This window comes from Glycine max, chromosome 7 (assembly GCF_000004515.6).
Source record: "Glycine max cultivar Williams 82 chromosome 7, Glycine_max_v4.0, whole genome shotgun sequence".
NCBI lineage: Eukaryota > Viridiplantae > Streptophyta > Magnoliopsida > Fabales > Fabaceae > Glycine > Glycine max.
Genome location: NC_038243.2, coordinates 12278521 through 12303047, shown reverse-complemented (window position 1 = coordinate 12303047; position 24527 = coordinate 12278521). Strand labels below are relative to the sequence as shown.

The 24527-nt window shown below is 33.5% G+C and overlaps 1 protein-coding gene and 1 pseudogene across 1 annotated transcript in view; both read left to right on the top strand.

Annotated features, from left to right (window-relative positions):
* Positions 1 to 3864, top strand: part of LOC100798569 (patatin-like protein 1) — a 6591-nt gene extending 2727 nt beyond the window's left edge. Inside the window, exons 2-7 of the mRNA XM_041017487.1 lie at positions 68 to 252; positions 560 to 725; positions 1017 to 1163; positions 2168 to 2443; positions 2792 to 2961; positions 3496 to 3864. Of these exons, the coding sequence (XP_040873421.1) occupies positions 68 to 252; positions 560 to 725; positions 1017 to 1163; positions 2168 to 2443; positions 2792 to 2961; positions 3496 to 3616 (1065 nt within the window). The 3' untranslated portion in view covers positions 3617 to 3864. The remainder of the gene's footprint in view (positions 1 to 67; positions 253 to 559; positions 726 to 1016; positions 1164 to 2167; positions 2444 to 2791; positions 2962 to 3495) is intronic.
* Positions 3865 to 23894: 20030 nt separating this feature from the next.
* Positions 23895 to 24461, top strand: LOC100799095 (uncharacterized; annotated as a pseudogene).
* Positions 24462 to 24527: the final 66 nt, after the last annotated feature.

The window sequence follows — 24527 nt, the reverse complement described above, 5'->3', positions numbered from 1 at the left end:
TATTTCTAGAATGTGTTAGAAACTGTGCCTGAATTCTAACACTTTTTAGTTTGATTGAATTGTGCAGGCTAAGGATCCAACAACATCTTTAGCCCATTATTTTGATGTGATATCAGGAACTAGTACTGGTGGCCTCATGACTGCTATGTTAGCAGCCCCAAACTCATCTAATGCCAATAGTCCTCTCTTTACTCCCTCGGATGTCGTGCAATTCTACAAGAAATATGGCCCTAAAATATTTGAACCTACTAGGTATATTAAGTATCAACCTTGAACAATAGAACACTTGCAACTTTGTTAAACTGAGTTAACCTTTACTTAAAATTTATTTGATACATGTTAGATCATTATAATTAAATTTTAACTTTAAGTCAAGGAAATTAAGTAATAGTGTGTGAATTGTCTTAAACTCCCTCACACAATCTTTCATTCTTATGGATAAAAAAAAAAAATCTAAATTAAAAATATAATTGGGGAATATTTAATTGAAACTATTGAGTTACCTTTCACCTTTAATTTTTTAAATGTTTTGATTGATCTTGTGTTGCACAACATGCAGAGCTTGGTATGAGTTTTACGAATGTCCCAAAATCAATGGAGAGGTCTTACATGATATAACTCGTAAGATATTGAAAGAAACACGACTGAATAAAACATTGACGAACGTGGTAATACCAACTTTCGACGAGAGGAAAATCAAGCCAGTTATATTCTCCAACTATAAGGTTGAAATTGTTTGTATAGAACCCTAATTTGAGTTTCATTATTATTGGTCGAGAAATTCTATTCATACAATTATCTTATATAATTTTTTCTATTGAAAAGAGAGATAGGGGAAGAAGAGAGAAAATTAAGTATAAGTATAATTAATAGAAAATAATTGATTTTATAAGAAGATAGAGAGAGAAAAATATTTTATAGTAAATTCTTGTATAATATTGCTATATGATAATATGAATAACCTTTTTTCTCAAGCCTAACCATTGAATACTGCTTGTGCTAATTTGATCATGCAGCTCAAGACAGAAACTTACTTAAATGCCAAACTCTCAGATATATGCATCGGGACTTCGGCTGCACCGACTTATCTACCGCCGCACCAATTTCAGAATGATGGCGTTCAATTTGATTTGGTTGATGGTGCTATGTCTGCTAATAATCCAGTAAATATCAATGACTTAAATTTACAGAAACAATTACTTATTACTTAAAATGTTTTAAAAAAATTAAAATAAACAGTGATGTTACTTCTTCCGATCTTTTTTATAAGATCTAATTAACTGATTTACTGGAATTAAAGTTTTTTTTTAGTTTAGTTAGTATAATTAAATTTATCCTACATTATATGATTTTTCTAAATTATCCCTAATATTAAAAAGACATACTTTTATTCTTTTTTCAAATAGTATTAATTTTATTTCCTATAATATTTCTCATCAATAATATATTTATTATTTTAATTTTTATTGACTATGCAAGTGAATAATCAAAGTAAGATTTCTAAAATACTCTTTATACAAGATAAAGTTAAACTATCTAAGAACATAAGACATTAATATATTCCGTTTATTATTTATTGAACTAAAACAACTCATAATTAGGAGTATCTTTTGAAAAAATAATTAATATATAAAACATGGATTTCATCTTATAAATAAAACTCAAACATTACTTTTAATTTCGTTCTTTTTTGAATGAAAATTAAGTTAAACCCAAACATGCATCTAGAGGATTACAAATATACTTAATGAAGTTCACTCACAAGTATTCAACAATAATATAAAATTACTTAATTATTCGCATGCAGAATTTGAATATTAGATTGGCTGTCAACACGAGCTTTCACTCAAGTCGTATTTCCTTTTATGATGTTAATTTTTAACTTCTACAATATATCAAGTTACTCCACGAAAGTAACTCATTATTCTCAATTCTCACTATTTATTTTTCTTGAAACATATGATTGTTAAGATTAGTTGGTTCTAATGAGTAACTAATTATAATTATTAGATTTAAAAAAAATGAATGATGGGATGAAAAGTAACTTTCAAGTTACATGTCTTAATGTAATTAATAATATGAAAGATTGCATTCAGTATTAATTTCCTTGAATATGGAAATATGGTCTACCAAAAGTTTCACGAGATGAAATTAAATTTCATTTTAGGCGCTGGTTGCTGTGAGTGAAGTGATACAACACAATGAGCATAAAGAAATCCTGTTGCTGTCATTAGGAACAGGAACAATAAAAGCTGAGGAGAAGTTATCTGGCTTCTTTGATGACTTGCTTGATGACTTGTATGATGACTTGTGTGGACTTAAGTGGCTAGCTAGCAGCCGTAACGTGTTTTATGAGGCTCTATATAGTACAAACATGATCCATTACTATCTTGCGACGGTGTTTCCAGGTGTTTTGCCTGCGGATAACTATCTTCGAATTGAGGTACATATATGTTTTGTTTGAATACATTTTTTAATGAGCACTTATAAACTTCTCTCATAATTAAGATAAAATTATCTCATTCATATATAAGTTAAAATCAACTTTTGGAAATTCTAAATGAAAGAAATATTACAAATTGGGTTATGCATACGGATGTTTAATCTTAAGAGAGAAGGTTAGTTTTTTTTGTTCTTATTTTCTTATACTATAAGTTCTTATATATTAAGAAAATTTATCCAAATAAGACCATAACGGCTGTGCCTTATGACACTAATTCCAAAATTTAAAGGATTTTCTTGATTATAGGAGGAAATTGAATTGATCTTGATGATACATATGTAATGACAGGAGTATAACCTGGATCCATCCATGAAAGAAATGGATAATGCTGACAAGGAAAACATGGATAAGCTTGAAAAGGTAGGAAAAAGCCTTTTGCTCCAAAAAGCTTTGAGGATGAATGTGAATACTTTTGTCCCAGTTGAACTAGACCAAACAAATGCTGAAGCTCTTGACAGGTGCGTAGGCTCTCTTAGGAAAGTACTCATACTCACATGCCCCAAAATCGTAGCAGGAAATTTTCAGTGAGAATTTTTATTGAATTTATTTAGAATACTTCAATGGTTTCTTATATTGTTATTCAATCAAACTTTTTCCTTTTTTCCGTGTATAATATATTTATTAATTTTTATAATAATTATTTTAAAATTCATATTTAGAATGATTTCTCATGAGATATAAAAATTAAAATCAGTTTTCTTTCCATAAGAGGATGTAGGAATTTAAATTTCTAGCTGAACATATAGTGTTTGGGTTAAAATATAATAAAGTAAATTATAAAAGAATATATTGGTGTTTTAATACTCAAAGTACCGATATTTTGTAAGATTAACCTTTTTTTTTTTCAAAATTGTTAGACATCATTAAAAGTCGGGTTGGAAAAATAAATTATTTAAGGATACGCGTATATTATATATGTATATTTTTTAGTTGAATTGTATATGGAATGCTAATTGTGAAAATAATATTTTTCTTTCTCACTTTTTTGAAAGGTTGTCTGAGAAATTATATGCAGAGAGGCAGTTGCGTCTGAAAAGGAAATCTATGGAAAAAGGAGGAAGCCGAATTATTGAATCTGTCAAAGTCCCTTCTGGCCGAATGCATGCAACTTAAGCAATATTGTTATTAGACGTATTTGAATAAATGTCATGTATATGACCTTATATTATCCTGTGTGTTTTATCCATGTTTGATGTAATATGTGTTGTAATAAGGTTCCATGCTTTTCGGGTTCTATGTAATTCCTAATTGGGTGGACCATGAATCATGTTATAAGGTTCAGTGCTTTTGAGTTCTATGTAACTCCTAATTCCAAGCTCTATTGGAATTAATAAATATCAATGTATCCTTGTTTGTTGCTTTTCTTTTGTGTTTTAAGATCTCTCTCCTCCAATAAGTTTTCCAATGTTTACATTATTATTTACTCACGAATTTTGAAACAAAATTAGGTTAAAATATATTTTCGATTCCTAATAATTATCTGAATTTTTTTATGTTTGTTTCTTGATAAAATTTTAAAATTTTTCTTTGTATTAAGTTTCTATTAAAATAATAATTTTACATTTTGTTCTTGAAACTTTTTTAGTCCTTGATAAATTATTAAATTTTATATTTATTCTATGATAATTTTTTTTATTAGTCTTTTACAAAAGACTAATAACAGATGAATTTTTTTTATCAGAAAATAAGCACTAAATTTACTAATTTATCATGAACTAAAAAAGTGTCAAGGAGCAAAAATATTTTTTTTTGTTTTATCAAGAAGCAAAAACAAAGAAATTTGTTATTAAAGAATAAATATAAAATTCAAGTATTTAAGAGGAATTTCAAAAATATTTTAGCCATAACATTATATCACTAAAACAAAGCGATTACGACGAAGATATAGAACAACAAAATTGATAGATACAAGAATGCACTATTAAAAATGAAAGAAGAAAGTAGTGTAAATGAAATAAAATTTGTATAAGGGTCAAGAAAGTAGCTTAACTGAAAGGAGATTTTGGAATCTACAACAAAAGAAGAAAGAATTTATTACAATGATTAATGAGATTGATATTCAAGATGAGGAGGAAGTTAGTGAGGAAGTGCTATTGAATAGAAAGGAGTTGTTAAAAGAATTTTGGAATGTGGCCACCAAGCTTAGTCTTGGATGCACCAAAAAGCAAGGTCCAAATGGATAAGAGAATGAAATGGAAACTCTAGGTTCTTTCATGCAACGGTATATGGTAGGAGGAGAAAAAATTCACTAAGAGGATTGTATGTGGGAGATGTTTGGGAAGATCATCGGGCAAAGGTGAAAGAGGAGGTAAATTTTTTTTTTCAAGAGAGGTTTAAAGAAGGGGAGGAGGTGTAGGCCAAAGCTTGATGGGGTTCACTTCAACAAAATTAGTGACAACAATAATGCTACCCTTATTGCCCCTTTTGAGATTGAAGAGATTAAGTAAGTGGTGAGGGATTGTGATAGAGATAAATGTCTAGAACCGTATGGATACAATTTCATTTTTATTAAAAGATTTTGGAGCTTACTTCATGAGGACTTCACAAAGGTACTCTAAGAGTTCCATTCCCATGGAGTGTTTCCTAAGGGGGAAGGGTGACATTTATCTCCTTTATTCCAAAGAGAAATAACCATATAAATTTAGGGGAGTAAAGACCTATATACCTTGTGGGGTGCATCTACAAGGCGGTGGCAAAAATTTTGTCAACTAGGATGGCAAGAGTCTTGGGAGAGATAATTGATGAGAGGCAAAATCGCCTTTATTGAAAAAAGATTTATGCTTGATGTAGTCATGGTGGCAAATGCAGTGGTTGATGAGTAGACGAAAGATAATAACAAGAAGTGCCTAGTCTTTAAAGTTGATCAACTTCGAGGAAGTATATGACTCGGTGTCTTGGGAGTTTTCAAATTATATGATTAGCAGGTTGGGATTTTGTAAGGTGTCGATAAAGTGGATCAAAGGTTGTGTGGAATTGGCACCAGTCTCGATACTTGTGAATGGGAGTCCTACGGATGAGTTTGGCATGTAAAGAGGGTTGAGACAAGGTGATCCTTTAGCACCATTTCTCTTTCTTTGTGAGGCAGAGGGATTAGCGGCACTAACACGAGAAGCAGAGGCAAATGGTTTGTTTGAATGAGTAAAAGTGGGATGCATCAATTGGAGGTAAACTTGTTACAATTTGCGAATGATACTTCATTTTTTCTTAACCTTCCTTGAAAAATGTGATCACTATGAAATGCATTCTTAGATTTTTGAACTTGCTTCGGGGTTGAAAATAAACTTTTTTAAAAGCTAGTTGGCAAGGATAGGGGTGTCTAATGAAAGGGTGTTTTTTTTTTTTTTTTTTTTGCTTTTATGTTGAATTGTAGAGTTATGAGTGCTCCTTTTGTGTACTCGGGAATCCCTATTGGGGCTAATCCCTTAAAAGAAGCCTCATGGGAGCCCATTATTCAAAAAGTCACCAAGAAACTTAGTAATTGGAAGCATAGACATTTGTCTTTTGGAGGGAGAATTTGTTTGCTAAAATCCATGCTTTTGGCCTTACTCAGGCAAGGTTTCAAATTTGGTTGTTACCTATGAGGGTTTTTGAAATGGTCTATATTTGGTGAAGAGACTTGACTAGATCCATATACGGGACAAAATACTGTATGCCAATATTCCAAGGTTAAAAAATGAGATGAGTAGATATGACCTGGGAGATGAGTAGAGAGGAAATAGCAGTACGAAGAGGAATAATAAAACATACACCACAAAGAAAAATGTAGATCCAAAGGGAATAACAAATACATATGCTGCAATCGCTAAAGTACCTCAGTCATAGAATCACTTAGGTGCAAAGGAAGGGGCATATGAAAGGAGATATGGTGAGCGGAGTGAGATGGAAATAACAACGCATGTTGAGAGGGGGAAGTGGCTGTGTACTCTAGTCTTGTAGGTAACTTGAAGGACTTATCTATGTTCAATAAAGTCAACAAAGCAAGAGTAATGGTAGAAAGTGGGATGATAAAACTAAACTATATAGATGGGTATTTGGTTCTGATAAGTGGTTTGGATTTGGAGAAGGCACAAAGCCTTATCAACTCAAAAGAAGATAAAGGCATCATGTTGTTGTTCTCTATAGTCCAATAGTGCAACCAGGGCATAGTCTCCAACAATAGACTCTACTAGGTTATATGCAAAGGAGTCCCCTTACAAGCTTGGAGGGAGCAATGCTTCTCAGGGGTAGTGAGCCTCTGTAGCAACCTTATTTAAGTTAGCTCTAGAAACTAAAAATATGGAGCGTATGGATAGTGCTAGGTTGTTGGTGCTAACTTCGACTTCTCAATCCATCCACAATAGAGTGTTCCTTAGAGGATGAAACCGATGACGCAAATGGATGTCCCAAAATAGGCTGGCTTGAGAGGTCAATTGCTAGTCCTTGATTTATCTAGAAGATATTGGAAGCAATGATCTAGAGGATGTAGTTGGACATTTAATATTTCATCCAATGGGAGATGGAGTGAGAAAAAAGGGTACAATAGATGGGATGAAAAGGAGTTGTGTCAGAAAATTTCAAATTTTGAGGGCGGTATAAAGGGGGATTAGGGGGAGATCGCTAAAGACAAAGGAAAAGAAAAGTGGTCGTTGAAGTGGTTGAGGCTAGCCACAATAACATGTTGAAGAATGTTGGGCCTAAGCCCATTGTGCAATCGCCAAATATCACAATTTTGAAGAGAGGACAAAAGCTTGTAAGGGATGAGGATAGGCCGAAAATAATTGCATACACCTTTTATGCATATTTTGGGCCATGGATGTAGGGGCAGTGAGACTTATTTATATGATTCTGGTGGCTCTTTAGCTAACAAGCCCAAGGAAAATAACAAAAGTTTGGTGGAGGATCAAATAATAAATGATGACCAAGAGATGGTAGAGGCTCCAATCCAAGGGGAGGATGAAAGCAGTGCTCACATTCTTTGGAGACTAATAGTGACAATGGTGTGATAAGTAAGATGAAAGGTCAGAACTAAGGGAGAGGATGTTTCAAAAGGTCCTATAGGAGCAAACAAGCCCAAAAGTGGTTCTAAAAAAAAGACAATCAAACATGAAGCAATCATCACTGAGTAGGTTGCTGAAAAGAAATAGGAAGGAGAAAAAGCAAAAAGAGAGGCATCCTACTATAAGTAATACTATTGGTGATAATGGTGTCAAAAACTGTAATAGGACTTACTGGATGAAAAATGAGAAGGAGGAAACAAAAAAATACATGGGAAAAGGGCCAAATAATGAGAATGATGTTGGATCGAGTGGCCTCAGAATAATTAAGAAGGGGGGGGGGGGGTAGAATTAATTATTCCTAAACCTTTACTAATTAAAAAGTTACTCTTCTAGGGCTTTTACTAAGTTGTTAAGAGAATAAGGAGTAGAAGAGAAACTTAACAGAAAGTAAAAATGGAGATTAAAATGCACAACGAAAAGTAAAAGAGTAGGGAAGAAGGAAATAAACACACAAGAGTTTTTATACTGGTTCGGCAACAAACCCTACCTACATCCAGTCCCTAAGCGACCTGCGGTCCTTGAGATTTCTTTCAATCTTGTAAAAATCCTTTTACAAGCAAAGATCCACAAGGGATGTACCCTCCCTTGTTCTCTTCGAAACCCTAGTGGATGTACCCTCCACTAGAACTGATCCACAAGAGATGTACCCTCTCTTGTTCTTAGTCAAACCCAAGTAGATGTACCCTCTACTTGTACCACAAAGGATGTACCCTCCAATGTGTTAAGACAAAGATCTCAGGCGGTTAAAACTTTGATACTTTGTGAATAGGGATACAAAAGAATTCTCAGGCGGTTAGTCCTTTGAACACTTTTGTATTAGGGAAAAGGAAGAATCAAAAGAATTCTCAGACTGTGTCGTTTTGAATTCTTTGACAAGGGAGAAGGGAGACACAAAAGAATTCAGGCGGTTAGTCCATTGTTCTTTTGGAAAAGGGAGAAGAGAGACACAAAAAGAATTCAGGCGGTTAGTCTTTGGCGAATTCTTTTTGGCAAAGGGAGAAGAGAATGAAAAGATGAATAGCACAAGTTTTCAAGGTTTAGAAAAACCAGAAAACTTCAGAAAGCTTTTGGTACAAAGAAGAAGAAGAAGAAGTTCAAAGAGATTCAAGGCTTGTAAAAGATTGTAAGAGATTGATTGAAAAGTATTCAAGATTGTTGAAATGCAAAACAAAGCCTTGCTTTTATAGACTCTTCATGTCTGGTCAAGACAACCATTAGAAGAGTTATGACTTTTAGAAAAACTTAAAAACCAATTTGAAAAAGTCAAAAACTATTTGAAGTGTTACATCTTTTAATTTTATTCAGAAACAATCACTGGTAATCCATTACCAAATCAGTGTAATCGATTACACAAAGCTTTTAAGTGAAAGGATGTGACTCTTCACATTTGAATTTGAATTTCAACGTTCAAAGGCACTGGTAATCGATTACCAAAACATCGTAATCGATTACAGCTTTTTGAAATTAATTGGAACGTTGTAATTTCAATTTGAAAACTTTTTCAAAACAATTTTTCTACTGGTAATCGATTACAACAATCTGGTAATCGATTACCAGAGAGTAAAAACTCTTTGGTAAACATGTTTTGAGAAAAATCATGTGCTACTCAATTTTTGAGAAAAACTTTTCATACTTATCTTGATTAAGCCTTCTCTTGATTCTTGAATCTTGAGTCTTGAATCTTGATCTTGATTCTTGAGATCTTGAACCTTGAATCTTGATTCTTGACTATAAACTTTCTTCTTAAGTCTTGAATTCTTCTTGATTCTTATCTTGAACTCTTGAATTGTTCTTGATTCACTTGAATTGTTCTTTGATTGATCTTTGAGATTTTTGTCATCACCTTTCTCATCATCTTTTGTTATCATCAAAACACCTTTGAATCACCTTTGATTTACCATGAAGCTTTGCTTCTACAATCTCCCTCTTTTTGATGATGACAACTTCTGAAATCAAGAAACACACACACACACTTTTTCCTAGTCGATCACTCACATAAATTCTCCCCCTTTGTTTTTGAATTTGTGCTTATCTTAAAATTAAATTGATTACTCATGTGAGTTCTTGATTTGATCCCATTTCTCTCCCCCTTTGGCATCAACAAAAAGCCAAAGTGCGCATCAAAATTTAAGTATGCAAATATAACTAAACATTCAAACAACATTTATGAAAAACCATCAACCAAATCATGAAGTAAGAACCATGAAGCAACAATCATAAATAGATTAACTATAAAATTCACATAGCCAAATAACATACTTGTTCAACTATACCATGCAAATAAGGAAATAATAAATTGTTCAAATACCATAATAATATAGCCAAAATACAAGGCTGAAAATCAAAGTACTAATAATATTAAAATAGAAATCTAAGATGATGGTGGCGGTGGTGGTGGAAGATCGAAGCTTGAACGAATGTAAGATACATCTTCTTCAACCTTTGTCATTCTGGACTCCATTTCATTGAAGCGCATATCCACTTGCAATTCCAAAGTGTCAAACCTCTCACCAACAAAGGTTTGAAGACCATCAAACTTTTCCAAAATCTTTGAAAGAAGAGATGAATCTTCTCCCTCATGTCCTTCTTCACCAACATTTCTAGCACCCTTCTTTATCCAAGAGCCATCATGCTCCTTAATATAACCAAAGGATGCTATGACTGAAGCGTTGAAGGAAAAGGGTAACAAGATGAGGATAAGGCAATGGGGCATTCAATCGCAATGCTTTATACATGCGATATCTAACAAGGTGTGCCCAATCAATTTGTAAAACTTTATGAAAGGCCCACATGACAATGAGATCTTCTTCAAAAACCTGGGCAAGGTTTGAAGATCTAGGAAGCAAAATGCGAACAATAAGGTAATGGAGGATGCGGCTTTCAAAAGCCAATGAACCGGCAAGAAGCCTTCCGGTCATATCTGCTTGGTTGGTGCAAACTAACCAGCGGACATCATGCACAGAAAAATCGAATTTCCAATCATCAATCAGTGCACCCTCAAAAGGCACACCTTCACTAGGCAATTTTGTTAAATCATAAAATAGGGATTGGTCAATGACCATCTTAATCCCATAAACCTCAGACATTAGGGTACCTTCATGGATTTCTAAATTAGAATTGAAAGTTTTGACTAGTTCAGAATAAACAGGTAATTTCAGAGACATGAATGGAATAAGATTGGAGTTTTCAAATGCTTGAAAGTATTCAAAATTCTCATTTGAGAAGAACTCCATATCTATGAATTTTGGGTCTATAATGGAACGAGAGGAAAAGAGGTTTGTGTACCATATACGCTGTTCCTCTGATGAGAACAATGGTCCAGAGGAAATGAAGGGAGGAATTGGGGTTTCCTGTGACCCGAAATGCCGCTAACTTCGACTTGAAGTGCCTTTCCGCTTCTTCGATGGTTCTGCCATTTGAGGAGTTTTTTTTTTCAAGATTTCAATCGGTTTAAATGAAAATGAGTGAAAAAAGATGAAGTTTGGGCTTTGTGGGGAGTGATTTGGACAAGAATTGAGTGAGATATGGCTGGAAGAAAATTTGGGGGCGAGGGTTTTCGAGAGAGAGAAGAGTTGCAGGTTTCAGAATTTGAAATCTGAATAAATAGGTGCAGCAACGCGTTGTAATCGATTACACAAAAATGGTAATCGATTGCCAGAAAGCAACATTGCCAGAAATAACTGTTTGTAATCGATTACACTATTATGGTAATCGATTACTAGTGGTTATTTTAGCCAGAAAACAAAAACAAAAGGCTTTCTAGGAGAGAAGAAGTTTTGAGTTACTATCAAAATACTTTTTTTTATGAAAAATATATTTGAAAATAATTTATGAATAATTCTCAATCATGTAATTCACATATGATATCATGCAAAAACATTAAAACATGAAGATAATCAATTTTATCATAAACAATCAAAACACAAGTATGAAGAATATTGATTTTACTTAAATATATGAATGAATATTTCATGCAAATAAGATGAAATCAATCAAGCAAATATACTCATGATTTCAAACATTCAAAAGACAAATAAATAAAGAATTGTTAGTCATTATAATCAAATTGTTTGAATAAAAATTTCAACTTTAAGAGAAATTTTAATAAGATAATGATTTTGATATTACCTTTTTCAGAATTGAAGTGTCTAGATCTTCAAAGATGAGGACATTCTTTTTCTCCTTGTTTTTCATCCTTGAGAGATGTTCTCATCACTTTCATAATCTTTGGTTAGAAGATTAATCTCCTTTTCTGAACCATCGGATGAATCATTGTCATCCCATGCAATGTATGCTTTCTTAGTTCTTATTTCGTCAAATCTTTTCTTTTCACTTTTCTCCGACCATTCTTCATTAGACAGACAGTTGGCCTTGATGTGACCAATGTGGTTGCATTTGTAACACCTAAGGACTTGAGAATCATCTTGTGATTTTCTTCCATTATTGAAATTCTGACGCCTGTCAATTCTTCTTTTCTTGATGTATTTCTGAAATTTCTTAACAAAGAAGGAAAAATCTTCTTCATCATCTGAATCTTCTTCTTCGTTTTCTTCTTGTATTGAAGATGAGGCTTTAAGGGCTATGCTTCTATTCTTTTTGTCATTTTCTTCATTTTGATTGAGGCGTTGAAGTTCCATCTCGTGTTCCTGCAATTTACCAAATAAAGTGGCAAGAGACATGGAAGAAAGGTCTTTACTTTCAGAAATAGCAGTTACCTTGGGCTGCCATTCCCTACTTAAACATCTTAAGACTTTATTAATTAAATCCTCATTAGGAAAGATTTTTCCTAAAGATGCAAGATGGTTTACTATATGTGTAAATCTTTTTTTGCAAACTATGAATATTTTCATTTGGGTTCATCCTAAATAATTCATATTCATGGGTAAGGGTATTTATTCTAGACCTTTTTACATCTGTGGTTCCTTCATGGGTTAACTGGAGAGTATCCCATATATCCTTGGCATTAGTACAATTTGACACTCTAAAGTACTCATCTATTCCTAGGGCTGAAGTGATAATGTTTTTGGCTGTGAGATCGTATTGGATTTTTCTCTTATCTTCTTCTGTCCACTTATCTCTAGGTTTTTGGGTTGTAGTGCTTGTGCTTACATCTACTATAGTGGGTATGTGTGGTCCTAATTCTATTGCTTCCCAAATATTTAGATCTATGGCTTCAATGAATATCTGCATGCGGGTTTTCCAATAATGGAAACCCTTACCATTGAAAATGGGTGGTCTGTGAATGGAATTTCCTTCAGGAAACAAGGGATTTGAGGAGGCCATTTATCTTGAAGTGGTTAGACTTTCTACAAGATACCTGCTCTGATACCACTTGTTGGATCGAGTGGCCTCAGAATAATTAAGAAGGGGGGTTGAATTAATTATTCCTAAACCTTTACTAATTAAAAAATTACACTTCTAAAGCTTTTACTAAGTTGTTAAGAGAATAAGGAGTAGAAGAGAAACTTAACAGAAAGTAAAAGCGGAAATTAAAATGCACAGCGGAAAGTAAAAGAGTAGGGAAGAAGGAAACAAATACACAAGAGTTTTTATACTGGTTCGGCAACAACCTGTGCCTACATCCAGTCCCCAAGTGACCTGTGGTCCTTGAGATTTCTTTCAACCTTGTAAAAATCCTTTTACAAGCAAAGATCCACAAGGGATGTACCCTCCCTTGTTCTCTTTGAAACCCTAGTGGATGTACCTTCCACTAGAACTGATCCACAAGAGATGTACCCTCTCTTGTTCTCAGTCAAACCCAAGTAGATGTACCCTGTACTTATACCACAAAGGATGTACCCTCCAATGTGTTAAGACAAAGATCTCAAGCGGTTAAAACTTTGATACTTTGTGAATGGGGATACAAAAGAATTCTCAGGCGGTTAGTCCTTTGAACACTTTTGTATTAGGGGAAGGGAAGAATCAAAAGAATTCTCAGACTGTGTCGTTTTGAATTCTTTGACAAGGGAGAAGGGAGACACAAAAGAATTCAGGCAGTTAGTCCATTGTTCTTTTGGAAAAGGGAGAAGAGAGACACAAAAAGAATTCAGGCGGTTAGTCCTTGGCGAATTATTTTTGGCAAAGGGAGAAGAGAATGAAAAGATGAATAGCACAAGTTTTCAAGGTTTAGAAAAACCAGAAAACATCAGAAAGCTTTTAGTACAAAGAAGAAGAAGAAGTTCAAAGAGATTCAAGGCTTGTAAAGGATTGTAAGAGATTGATTGAAAAGTATTCAAGATTGTTGAAATGCAAAACAAAGCCTTGCTTTTATAGACTCTTCATGTCTGGTTAAGACAACTATTAGAAGAGTTATGACTTTTAGAAAAACTTAAAAACCAATTTGAAAAAGTCAAAAACTATTTGAAGAGTTACATCTTTTAATTTTATTCAGAAACAATCACTGGTAATCGATTACCAAATCAGTGTAATCGATTACACAAAGCTTTTATGTGAAAGGATGTGACTCTTCACATTTGAATTTGAATTTCAACGTTCAAAGGCACTGGTAATCAATTACCAAAACATCGTAATCGATTACAGCTTTTTGAAATTAATTGGAACGTTGTAATTTCAATTTGAAAACTTTTTCAAAACAATTTTTCTACTGGTAATCGATTACAACAATCTGGTAATCGATTACCAGAGAGTAAAAACTCTTTGGTAAACATGTTTTGAGAAAAATCATGTGCTACTCAATTTTTGAGAAAAACTTTTCATACTTATCTTGAATAAGCCTTCTCTTGATTCTTGAATCTTGAGTCCTGAATCTTGATCTTGATTCTTGAGATCTTGAACCTTGAATCTTGATTCTTGACTCTAAACTTTCTTCTTGAGTCTTGAATTCTTCTTGATTCTTATCTTGAACTCTTGAAATGTTCTTGATTCACTTGAGTTGTTCTTTGATTGATCTTTGATTCACTTTTTGTCATCACCTTTGTCATCATCTTTTGTTATCATTATTGTTATCATCAAAACACCTTTGAATCACCTTTGATTCACCACGGAGCTTTGCTTATACAATCTCCCCCTTTTTGATGATGAAACTTCTGAAATCAAGAAACACACACACACACTTTTTCCTTGTCGATCACTCACATAAATTCTCCCCCTTTGTTTTTGAATTTATGCTTATCTTAAAAATAAGTTGATTACTCATGTGAATTCTTGATTTAATCCGATTTCTCTCCCCCTTTGGCATCAACAAAAAGCCAAAGTGCGTATCAAACTTAAGGTATACAAATATAACTTAAACATCCATACAATGTTCATGAAAAAATATCAACCAAATCATGAAGCAAGAACCATGAAAACCATGAAGCAACAACCATGAATAGATTAATTATAAACTCCACATAATCAAATAACATACATAATATTGGTCCAAACATACCATGCAAATAAGGAAATAGTAAATTGTTCAAATACCATAATAATATAGAGATTTATTTTGATAAGTCACTAACATCTATTAGTCCTAATTCTCCTCTAATGTTATAGAAGGTATCTTTACTTAGTGGTTTTGTAAAGATGTCTACAAGTTGATTTTTAGTATCTACAAACTCTAAAACAACATCACCTTTTAAAACATGATCTCTAATAAAATGATGCCTAATTTCTCTATGCTTGGTTCTAGAGTGAAGAACTGGATTTTTAGATATGTTTATGGCACTTGTGTTGTCACATTTTATGGGAATGTGATCTAATACTATTCCATAGTCAGATAGTTGTTGCTTCATCCACAAAATCTGTGCGCAACAACTACCAGCAGAAATATATTTTGCTTTTGCTGTGGATAATGCTACACTATTTTGTTTCTTGCTTTTCCAAGAAACAAGTGTAGACCCTATGAATTGACATGTACCACTAGTACTTTTCCTATCTGTTTTTGATCCAGCAAAATCTTAATCTGAGTATCCTACTAGGTTGCATAAAGAATTCCTAGGGTACCATAATCCTAAACTAACTGTTCCTAATAGATATCTTATGATTCTTTTTACTGCCATTAAATGTGAAAACTTTGGATCTGATTGAAATCTTGCACACATGCATACACTAAACATAATATCTGGCCTACTTACAGATAAGTAAAGTAGAGATCCAATCATACCTCTGTATTGCTTTGGATCAACAGGTTGACCGGATTCATCTTTGTCAAGATAACAACTTGTATTCATTGGAGTAGCCAAGTGGTTTGAGTTTTCCATTCCAAATCTCTAAATGAGTTCTTTGCAATACTTTGCTTGATTGACAAAGATCCCATCATTTGTTTGTTTGATTTGTAGTCCAAGAAAGTAATTTAACTCACCCATCATGGACATTTCAAACTCACTTTGCATATCAATTGAAAACTCCTTGCACAAAAATTCATTAGTAGATCCAAAAATTATATCATTAACATAAATTTGTACTAACAAGATATCATTATCCTTCTTTTTTATGAATAAGGTGGTATGTACCTTTCCTCTAGTAAAATTCTTTTCTAATAGGAATTTACTTAATCTTTCATACCAAGCCCTAGGTGCATGTTTTAAGCCATAAAGTGCCTTCTTCAACCTATAGACATGGTCTAGTTTTTGTGAGTCTTCAAACCCAGGAGGTTGTTCCACATATACCTCCTCCTGAATTAGACCATTTAAGAAAGCACTTTTGACATCCATTTGATATAGTTTAAAATTCATAATAGATGCATATGCTAATAACATCCTAATAGCTTCTAATCTAGCTACAGGTGCAAAAGTTTCTTCATAGTCTATACCTTCTTCTTGGTTATATCCTTTTGCTACTAGTCTAGCTTTATTCCTAATTACTATACCATTTTAATCCAATTTATTTCTAAATACCCACTTAGTTCCTATGATTGGATAATCTGAAGGTTTTTCTACTAATTCCCATACATCATTTCTTTCAAATTGATTTAATTCTTCTTGCATAGCTACTATACAATGATCATCTATAATAGCTTCCTTAAAATTTTTAGGTTCTATTAATGAAACAAATGCCATATTATTGCATAAATCTTTAAGAGAGTGTCTAGTTGTTACCCCTTTTGAGATATCACCGATGATGTTGTCAAGAGGATGATTTCTTGAAGTTTTCCATTCTTTGGGAAGATTATCATTTTCTTGTGCTGTGTCATCTTGATCATCCTTGTCTTCATCATCTCTTTTTCTTTTCAGATTTCTTTCTTCATTTTGTGTATCTTCCAAAGTATCTGCAATATCATCAAGAAACTCCTTTCTCGGGGAGGTAATATTAGTTTCATCAAAAGTAACATGTATTGATTCCTCAATTGTCATGGTTCTTTTGTTGTATATTCTAAATGCTTTACTATGTAAGGAATATCCAAGGAAGATACCCTCATCTTCCTTGGCATCAAACTTTCCTAGGCTTTCTTTACCATTGTTTAGAACAAAACATTTACATCCAAAAACATGTAAATGTGCAATGTTTGGTTTTCTATTGTGAAAAGGTTCATATGGGGTTTTCTTAAGAATGGGTTTGATTAAGGCTCTGTTCATAATATAACATGCGGGGTTGACTACTTCTACCCAAAAGTATTTTGGAAGAGGTGTGTCATTTAAAAGAGTTCTAGCAATTTCTTCTAGGGCTCTATTTTTCCTTTCTACTACTCCATTTTGTTGGGGTGTCCTAGGTGCAGAAAAATTGTGTTCTATGCCATATTCATCACAAAATATTTCAAAATCATTGTTTTCAAATTCACCTCCATGATCAATTCTGATGGAGATAATTTTGAGATTCTTTTTGTTTTGAATAACTTTGGCAAGTCTTCTAAATGCATGAAATGCATCATTTTTATGAGTAAGAAATAAAGTCCAAGTATACCTAGAATAGTCATCAACAATTACTAATGCATAGTAACTTCCACCAAAACTCATGACCCTAGATGGTCCAAACAAATCCATGTGTAACAATTGCAATGGTTGAGTGGTGGAAACAATATTTTTAGATTTAAAAGATACTTTTGTTTGTTTACCTTTTTGGCATGCATCACATAACTTATCTTTTCAAATTTTAATTTAGGCAAACCAATAACTAGATCTTTTGAAATTAGTCTATTTAGATGATCCATGTTAATATGAGCAATTCTTTTATGCCATAACCATGGTTCACAATCTTTACTTAAAAAGCATCTATCATTTTTCAGATTTTTGTTTTAGATCAATCATGTAAACATTATTTTCTCTAAAACCTATATGTTCAATATCTTTGTCATGCTCATGCTTAATAACACATTTTTCAGAATCAAAAGATACTTTATATCCTCTATCACATAATTGACTAACACTTAATAAACTATGCTTCAAACCTTCTACAAGCAACACATTTTCAATAGGAGTAGAAGAACTCGTACCTATTTTATCGACTCCAATAATTTTGCCCTTGTTGTTATCTCCGTATGTAACATGTCCACTTTTCTTGGGGGAAATAGTTGTGAATTTGGATACATCACACATCATGTGCTTGGAACATCCACTGTCTATGTACCATTTCTTCCTTACAGAATCTTCTTTGTTATTCTCATCAGATTTTTTCATGAGACACAAGATGACTTGGTCTTCATCATAATCTTGGAATAACCTGTTCCTGAAAATTCTTTTGAAAGACAAAGAATCTAGAGAGGCCATTAATCTTGAAATGGTTAGACTTTCTACAAGATACCTGCTCTGATACCACTTGTAGGATCAAGTGGCCTCAGAATAATTAAGAAGGGGGGGTTGAATTAATTACTCCTAAACCTTTACTAATTAAAAATTACTCTTCTAAGGCTTTTACTTATGTTGTTAAGAGAATATGGAGTAAAAGAGAAACTTAACAGAAAGTAAAAGCGGAAATTAAATGCACAGCGGAAAGTAAAAAAGTAGGGAAGAAGGAAACAAACACACAAGAGTTTTTATATTGGTTCGGCAACAACCCGTGCCTACATTCAATCCCCAAGCGACCTGCAGTCCTTGAGATTTCTTTCAACCTTGTAAAAATCCTTTTACAAGCAAAGATCCACAAGAGATGTACCCTCCCTTGTTCTCTTCGAAACCCTAGTGGATGTACCCTCCACTAGAACTGATCCACAAGAGATGTACCCTCTCTTGTTCTCAGTCAAACCCAAGTAGATGTACTCTCTACTTGTATCACAAAGGATGTACCCTCCAATGTGTTAAGACAAAGATCTCAGGCTGTTAAACCTTTGATACTTTGTGAATGGGAATACAAAAGAATTCTCAGGCGGTTAGTCCTTTAAACACTTTTGTATTAGGGAATGGAAAGAATCAAAAGAATTCTCAGACTGTGTCGTTTTGAATTCTTTGACAAGGGAGGAGGGAGACACAAAAGAATTCAGGCGGTTAGTTCTTTGTTCTTTTCGAAAAGGGAGAAGAGAGACACAAAAAGAATTCAGGCGGTTAGTCCTTGGCGAATTCTTTTTGGCAAAGGGAGAAGAGACTGAAAAGATGAATAGCACAAGTTTTCAAGGTTTAGAAAACTAGAAAACTTTAGAAAGCTTTTGGTACAAAGAAGAAGAAGAAGTTCAAAGAGATTCAAGGCTTGTAAAGGATTGTAAGAGATTGATTGAAAAGTATTCAAGATTGTTGAAATGCAAAACAAAGCCTTGCTTTTATAGACTCTTCATGTCTGGCCAAGAGGACCATTTAGAAGAGTTACAACTTTTAGAAAAACTTAAAACCAATTTGAAAAATTCAAAACCTTTTTGAAGAGTTACATCTTTTGATTTATTCAGAAACAGTCACTGGTAATCGATTACCAAATCAGTGTAATCGATTACACAAGGCTTTTATGTGAAAGGATGTGACTCTTCACATTTGAATTTGAATTTCAACGTTCAAAGGGACTGGTAATCGATTACCAAAACATTGTAATCGATTACAACTTTTTGAAATTAATTACAACGTTGTAAATTCAATTTGAAAACTTTTTCAAAACAATTTTGCTACTGGTAATCGATTACTAGAGAGTAAAAACTCTTTGGTAAACATGTTTTGAGAAAAATCATGTGCTACTCAATTTTTGAGAAAAACTTTTCATACTTATCTTGATTAAGCCTTCTCTTGATTCATGAATCTTGATCTTGATTCTTGAGATCTTGAACCTTGAATCTTGATTCTTGACTCTAAACTTTCTTCTTGAGTCTTGAATTCTTCTTGATTCTTATCTTGAACTCTTGAATTGTTCTTGATTCACTTGAGTTGTTCTTTGATTGATCTTTGATTCACTTGAGTTGTTCTTTGATTGATCTTTGATTCACTTTTTGTCATCACCTTTGCCATCATCTTTTGTTATCATTATTGTTATCATCAAAACACCTTTGATTCACCATGAAGCTTTGCTTCTTCAGTATTTGTTTTCTTCTTCCCTACACTCTTTACTTTTCCACTGTGCAGTTTTTATTTCCGCTTTACTTTTGTCTAAGTTATTATTTCTGTTCTTTACTTTCTCATAACTTAGTAGTAAAGTCGAATTGAATCTAGTAACATTAAGAGGGATAAATTTTTAATTAGTCAAGGTACATTCATAATTAATTCAACCCCCCTTCTTAATTATTCTGAGGTCAATTGATCCAACACATTGTACTGAAATTTCATCAAATTAGTCAAAATAATAATAACCTTAACAAATGAATCTAACATAAAAATATCAGTCTCCCCAAACTATCCAAATGGATAATTCAAGACTAAATACAATAACTAATGCAAACTGTCTGCATGAATCATTGCATTTAGTCTCAAACGGGAATCTAAGGTTCACTCAGCATGAACAACAGTTGTTTATATAGCAAATTACATTGATGACGTACAAGAACATACAAAATCTAAATTTTGATTATAGACAAATATTGACATCAACAATTGTTTGTATAGCATATTACATTCATGACATACAAGAACATACAAAATGTAAATTTTGATTACAGACAAATATCGACATCAACAGTTCTTAATGTAACTAATTTGGAATTCTGGGTTTGGGGGGTGCTTATGCTTTATTATTGTAGTTGGGTATCTGTCTTGTTTTGTGAATATGTTAGAGGTATGATAGATTCATTTTATATGTGATTCATTGTTATCTGAGGCTTTTGGATTAGAGAGGGATGGTCTTGAAGCAGCAGTCTTGTTTGGAAATTGTTGATTCAATGGAGTTTGTTGAGTCGAACCCTCTCTTCCAAAACCCCAAATCCATGTCTTATTTTGTGCTTCTTCTCCAACTTGGTGTGGGATTGGCGTTTGGAGGGCTGATTTGTAAGGACAAGTCTGGTTGTGTTGGGAATAGCTCCTAACAGACATGTCTTTATCTCTTTATGTTGCTAGTAAATAACTTGATATTATTAGTTGGTTTGAGCCTTTTTTGGAGGAGGTGGTGGTGGAGAGTGGTAATAGTATGGTTTTTTCTTAGGTGGGGGTGGTGGTGAGTGGTAGACATAGGGAGGGTGTGGGTATGGATGAGGATGGGGGTGAGGGTACACTGAAGATGGGGGAGATGGGTACTTGTAGGGATTCTTAGGAGGAGGTGGTGGGGAGTGGATGCTTTTTAGTAGAGGGGTTGGAAAGGGCTGGCTTGACTATGTGCATCTATATGGAAGATTTGATGAGCATCTATATTATCAAATATTTTTACTATGTCTTACAATATTTTTACTATGTCTTGCAATGTTTGAGCAGCAAATGCTATCTAGTTATCTCTTCATGGAATCCTTTGTCCCTTACTATGTATCTTGATTTAATTGGAACCATTTCACTTCAATGGCATTATCCATTATCTAATTATCCATAGAATAAAAGCAGCATATGATGCTTCCATTTACCCTAACCAAAATCTGGAGGAACAAATTAGTGATATAATTGACATGCTTTATGCTTATAAAGTTATAATAATACAAGCAAAAGCAAGATGCTAACCAAGATTAGATGTTAGGATCCAACAAGGTATGAGACTAGTCCCACATTAGAAGTATGGGATTCAAGTGTGGGTAGTAAAAGAGAAATCCCTCCCACTGGTAGTGAGAAGGTGGTCTGACAGAGGTGGATGGAATATGTGATAGCCAAGAAGGATAAGGTTGTGAGTACACCAGCCAACCCACTGCTTTCAAAACCAACAGACCTGAGCTCTTGAGTGGAGGAGGATGTGCCAGCAAAGGTGACTAAACTCTGGATCTCACATACACTAACCAAGATTGTGAGAGGATGGGTGTTGTGCCAGCAGACCATTAAACTTTGTGCCTTGCATGGTGGCTGAAACAGGTAGAATGGGTGTTGTGCCACAACTGCAGAACATGAGTGTAGGTTGCGAGAGGATGGGATCAATTGTTAGATGACTGTTAGAGTTAGTTTGTCAGTGAGAAAGGTAGTTAGTTAATTAGGTAGACAAAAAAATAGCTTCTGCAATGATAGAAGTGAATGCAGCGTAACATCTGGCCATGCATCATGGATAGTCATGCCATCTAAAAAAGAGGAGATTTTTCTTTGGATCAAGAGGCTGAGATTCTAATTGAGGCATTGGTACGACTCAAGGAATTTAATGGACATGAAGGGCTTCATTCAAAATTTAATGGTGATGATGTTTTCATGCTGGAGGAATCTCTCTTAATAACTCATACAAGTGAATGTGTAGTTTCCAAAAAGGATGAATATTGAATAGCTATAAGTGTTATTTGATAGTAATGTAATCTAAGTAATTGGGTGAAGCTTTGAGGGCAACAATACAGAACAGACCAAACCTATTGTCTTTAACTAGTGTCAAAACTTTTGCCATGTTGATAGCAAATAATCCTAGGCAATACATGCAAAAAAAAAAAATATTCTACATAAATATATCACATATACCTACATAAATATATACCATCATCATGTTTCATTCAAACAAAAGATAAAAACTAGCAATTTTCGGTAGGTGTCTAACCTCTGAAACAAAAATATTTTAAGAGCTGCTACTTGTTGTGTCTCAATATAGTTTAGATTGGATTATAACCCGAGCTCCTGAAACAACCATGTAAATCAAACTCATCAATCAATGACTAAAAACTGTAAATCAAACAGCAATAACTGAAATTTATACTGAGTTGTTGATGAAGAAAAACAATGACAGTTTATATTGGCAGAATATACACTTGTACACGTAGGTATTTTTTGTTGATTATTTCAAATGACAACATTTGTTTCCAAAGTTATATCGATAAAAGAAGTTGTTGCATATGTTTTCTTATGCTTAGTATACCTTTGTATATAGCTTTGGTTACTGAGATCAAAGAAATTAAAGAAAAGCAACAGAAACAGGATGATATTTTTCAATCTATTACAGTTGGAAATAAACAGCCTCTAATTCCACATCTGGTTTTGAATGCTGGTTCTACATTGACAGATGAAGAGGCTGCAAGAGACCTAGAATTTCTTGGTAGAATCAAGCACCCCAATCTTGTTCCTTTAACTGGATATTGTGTAGCTGGGGATCAAAGAATTGCCATATATGATTGAATTAGAGGCTGGTACTTATTGCCATTAAAAGTTAAATCTTCTTTAGGAATGTAATCATAGTTGTGATCTAGTTCTTGCTTTTGGGGGATATTAGATTGTTTATGATTGAATTTTTCATCTTAGAAGTTTCCTCAAGTACCACAAGTAGACAAAGGGTGTCGTTACTGTAGAAAAGTGAAGTAGAAATTGATGTAAAGGAAAAGAAGAAAAAAAAAAGTATTCTCATATTCTGATATTTTCTCACTCCAAAATCCACATGCACATGTCCCTGCTATCCCCTTACTCATCATTTGCTGCATAATTATTTTCAAGACTCTTTCTTTTTATCCCATTGTGAGCATTTTACTCCTGGTCTTTTCAGTGAGATATCTAGGAATGATTATTCCCCAATTGCTTCTTTACAGACCACATTGTGCATAGCTTCCATGTGTCTTTGGGGCTATGGCTAAGTACTAATTTACTTTTGGGTGAATTTCTTGTGGATGCAACAATGTTTGAAGATAAGAAGGTAAACCCCATTTTTCATAAGGTTGTTTCAAATTAGAAATTGATTTCTTTTTTCATTACTATTATTATTTGTTCCTTGCAAATCTGTCTTGCTCTATTAAAGATGTGAAGGAAATTTCACATGTTGTGTACAAGGAGACAGGAAAGGCTTCAGAAGTTGAAGTAAAAGATGTGAAATTGAATCATCCAAAGGAATCTAAGGTTTTCTTTAATTCATATATCCATCAAATTCATGTTCTTTCTTAAAGGTTGGGTATTTGGTAGCCTGGTTTTTAATTTCTCATCATCTATTTTGGACAGGTTAAGTTTGTGAGTAAGGGTAGCAATGCAGCCAAGACTAAGAAGAAATCAATGCTACCTACTTCTAAGGCATCCCCAATTTCAGCACCAAAAAGTTCAAAGCCTGCATAAAAAACTCCTACCAAAACAGTGGCACCTACTTCTTCAACTAGAAAGGGAAGCTCTCCATCTTTGACTAGGAGGAAAATTACTTCTAGTGGGGAGAGTAGAAATTTTGCTAACAAACCTTTGCACATGTCTTTGACCTTGCCTCCAAGTAATCCTGATCCAGCTCCTCAAAGTACCATGAGGATATCTTTAATTATGGAGAACATGGGGATAAGGACATAGTCAAACGAGCATTTAAGACATTCCAGAACAGTTTCAACCAGCCAAAAACTTATGTTGAAGACAAATCTTTGATAAAGAAGCAGGTAATTAATTGGAAAATCTTCATGGACAACTGTTCAATGTTGACAAATGTTTTTTTTATACAGTATAAATGGTTATTCTTAAACTGCACAAAATCAAATTGATTAATAAATGTTTTCCTTTTAATTTCCTGGGCAGGTTCCTTCAAGGGGAACTGTGTCAAAGGTTCCAACATCTACAACTTTGAGGAAAGAAAATGGACGGTAAATTTTTTAATCTACGTTGATAATGTGATTTCATTTGCACAAGTTTCATTTCTTTTATGTATTTTTC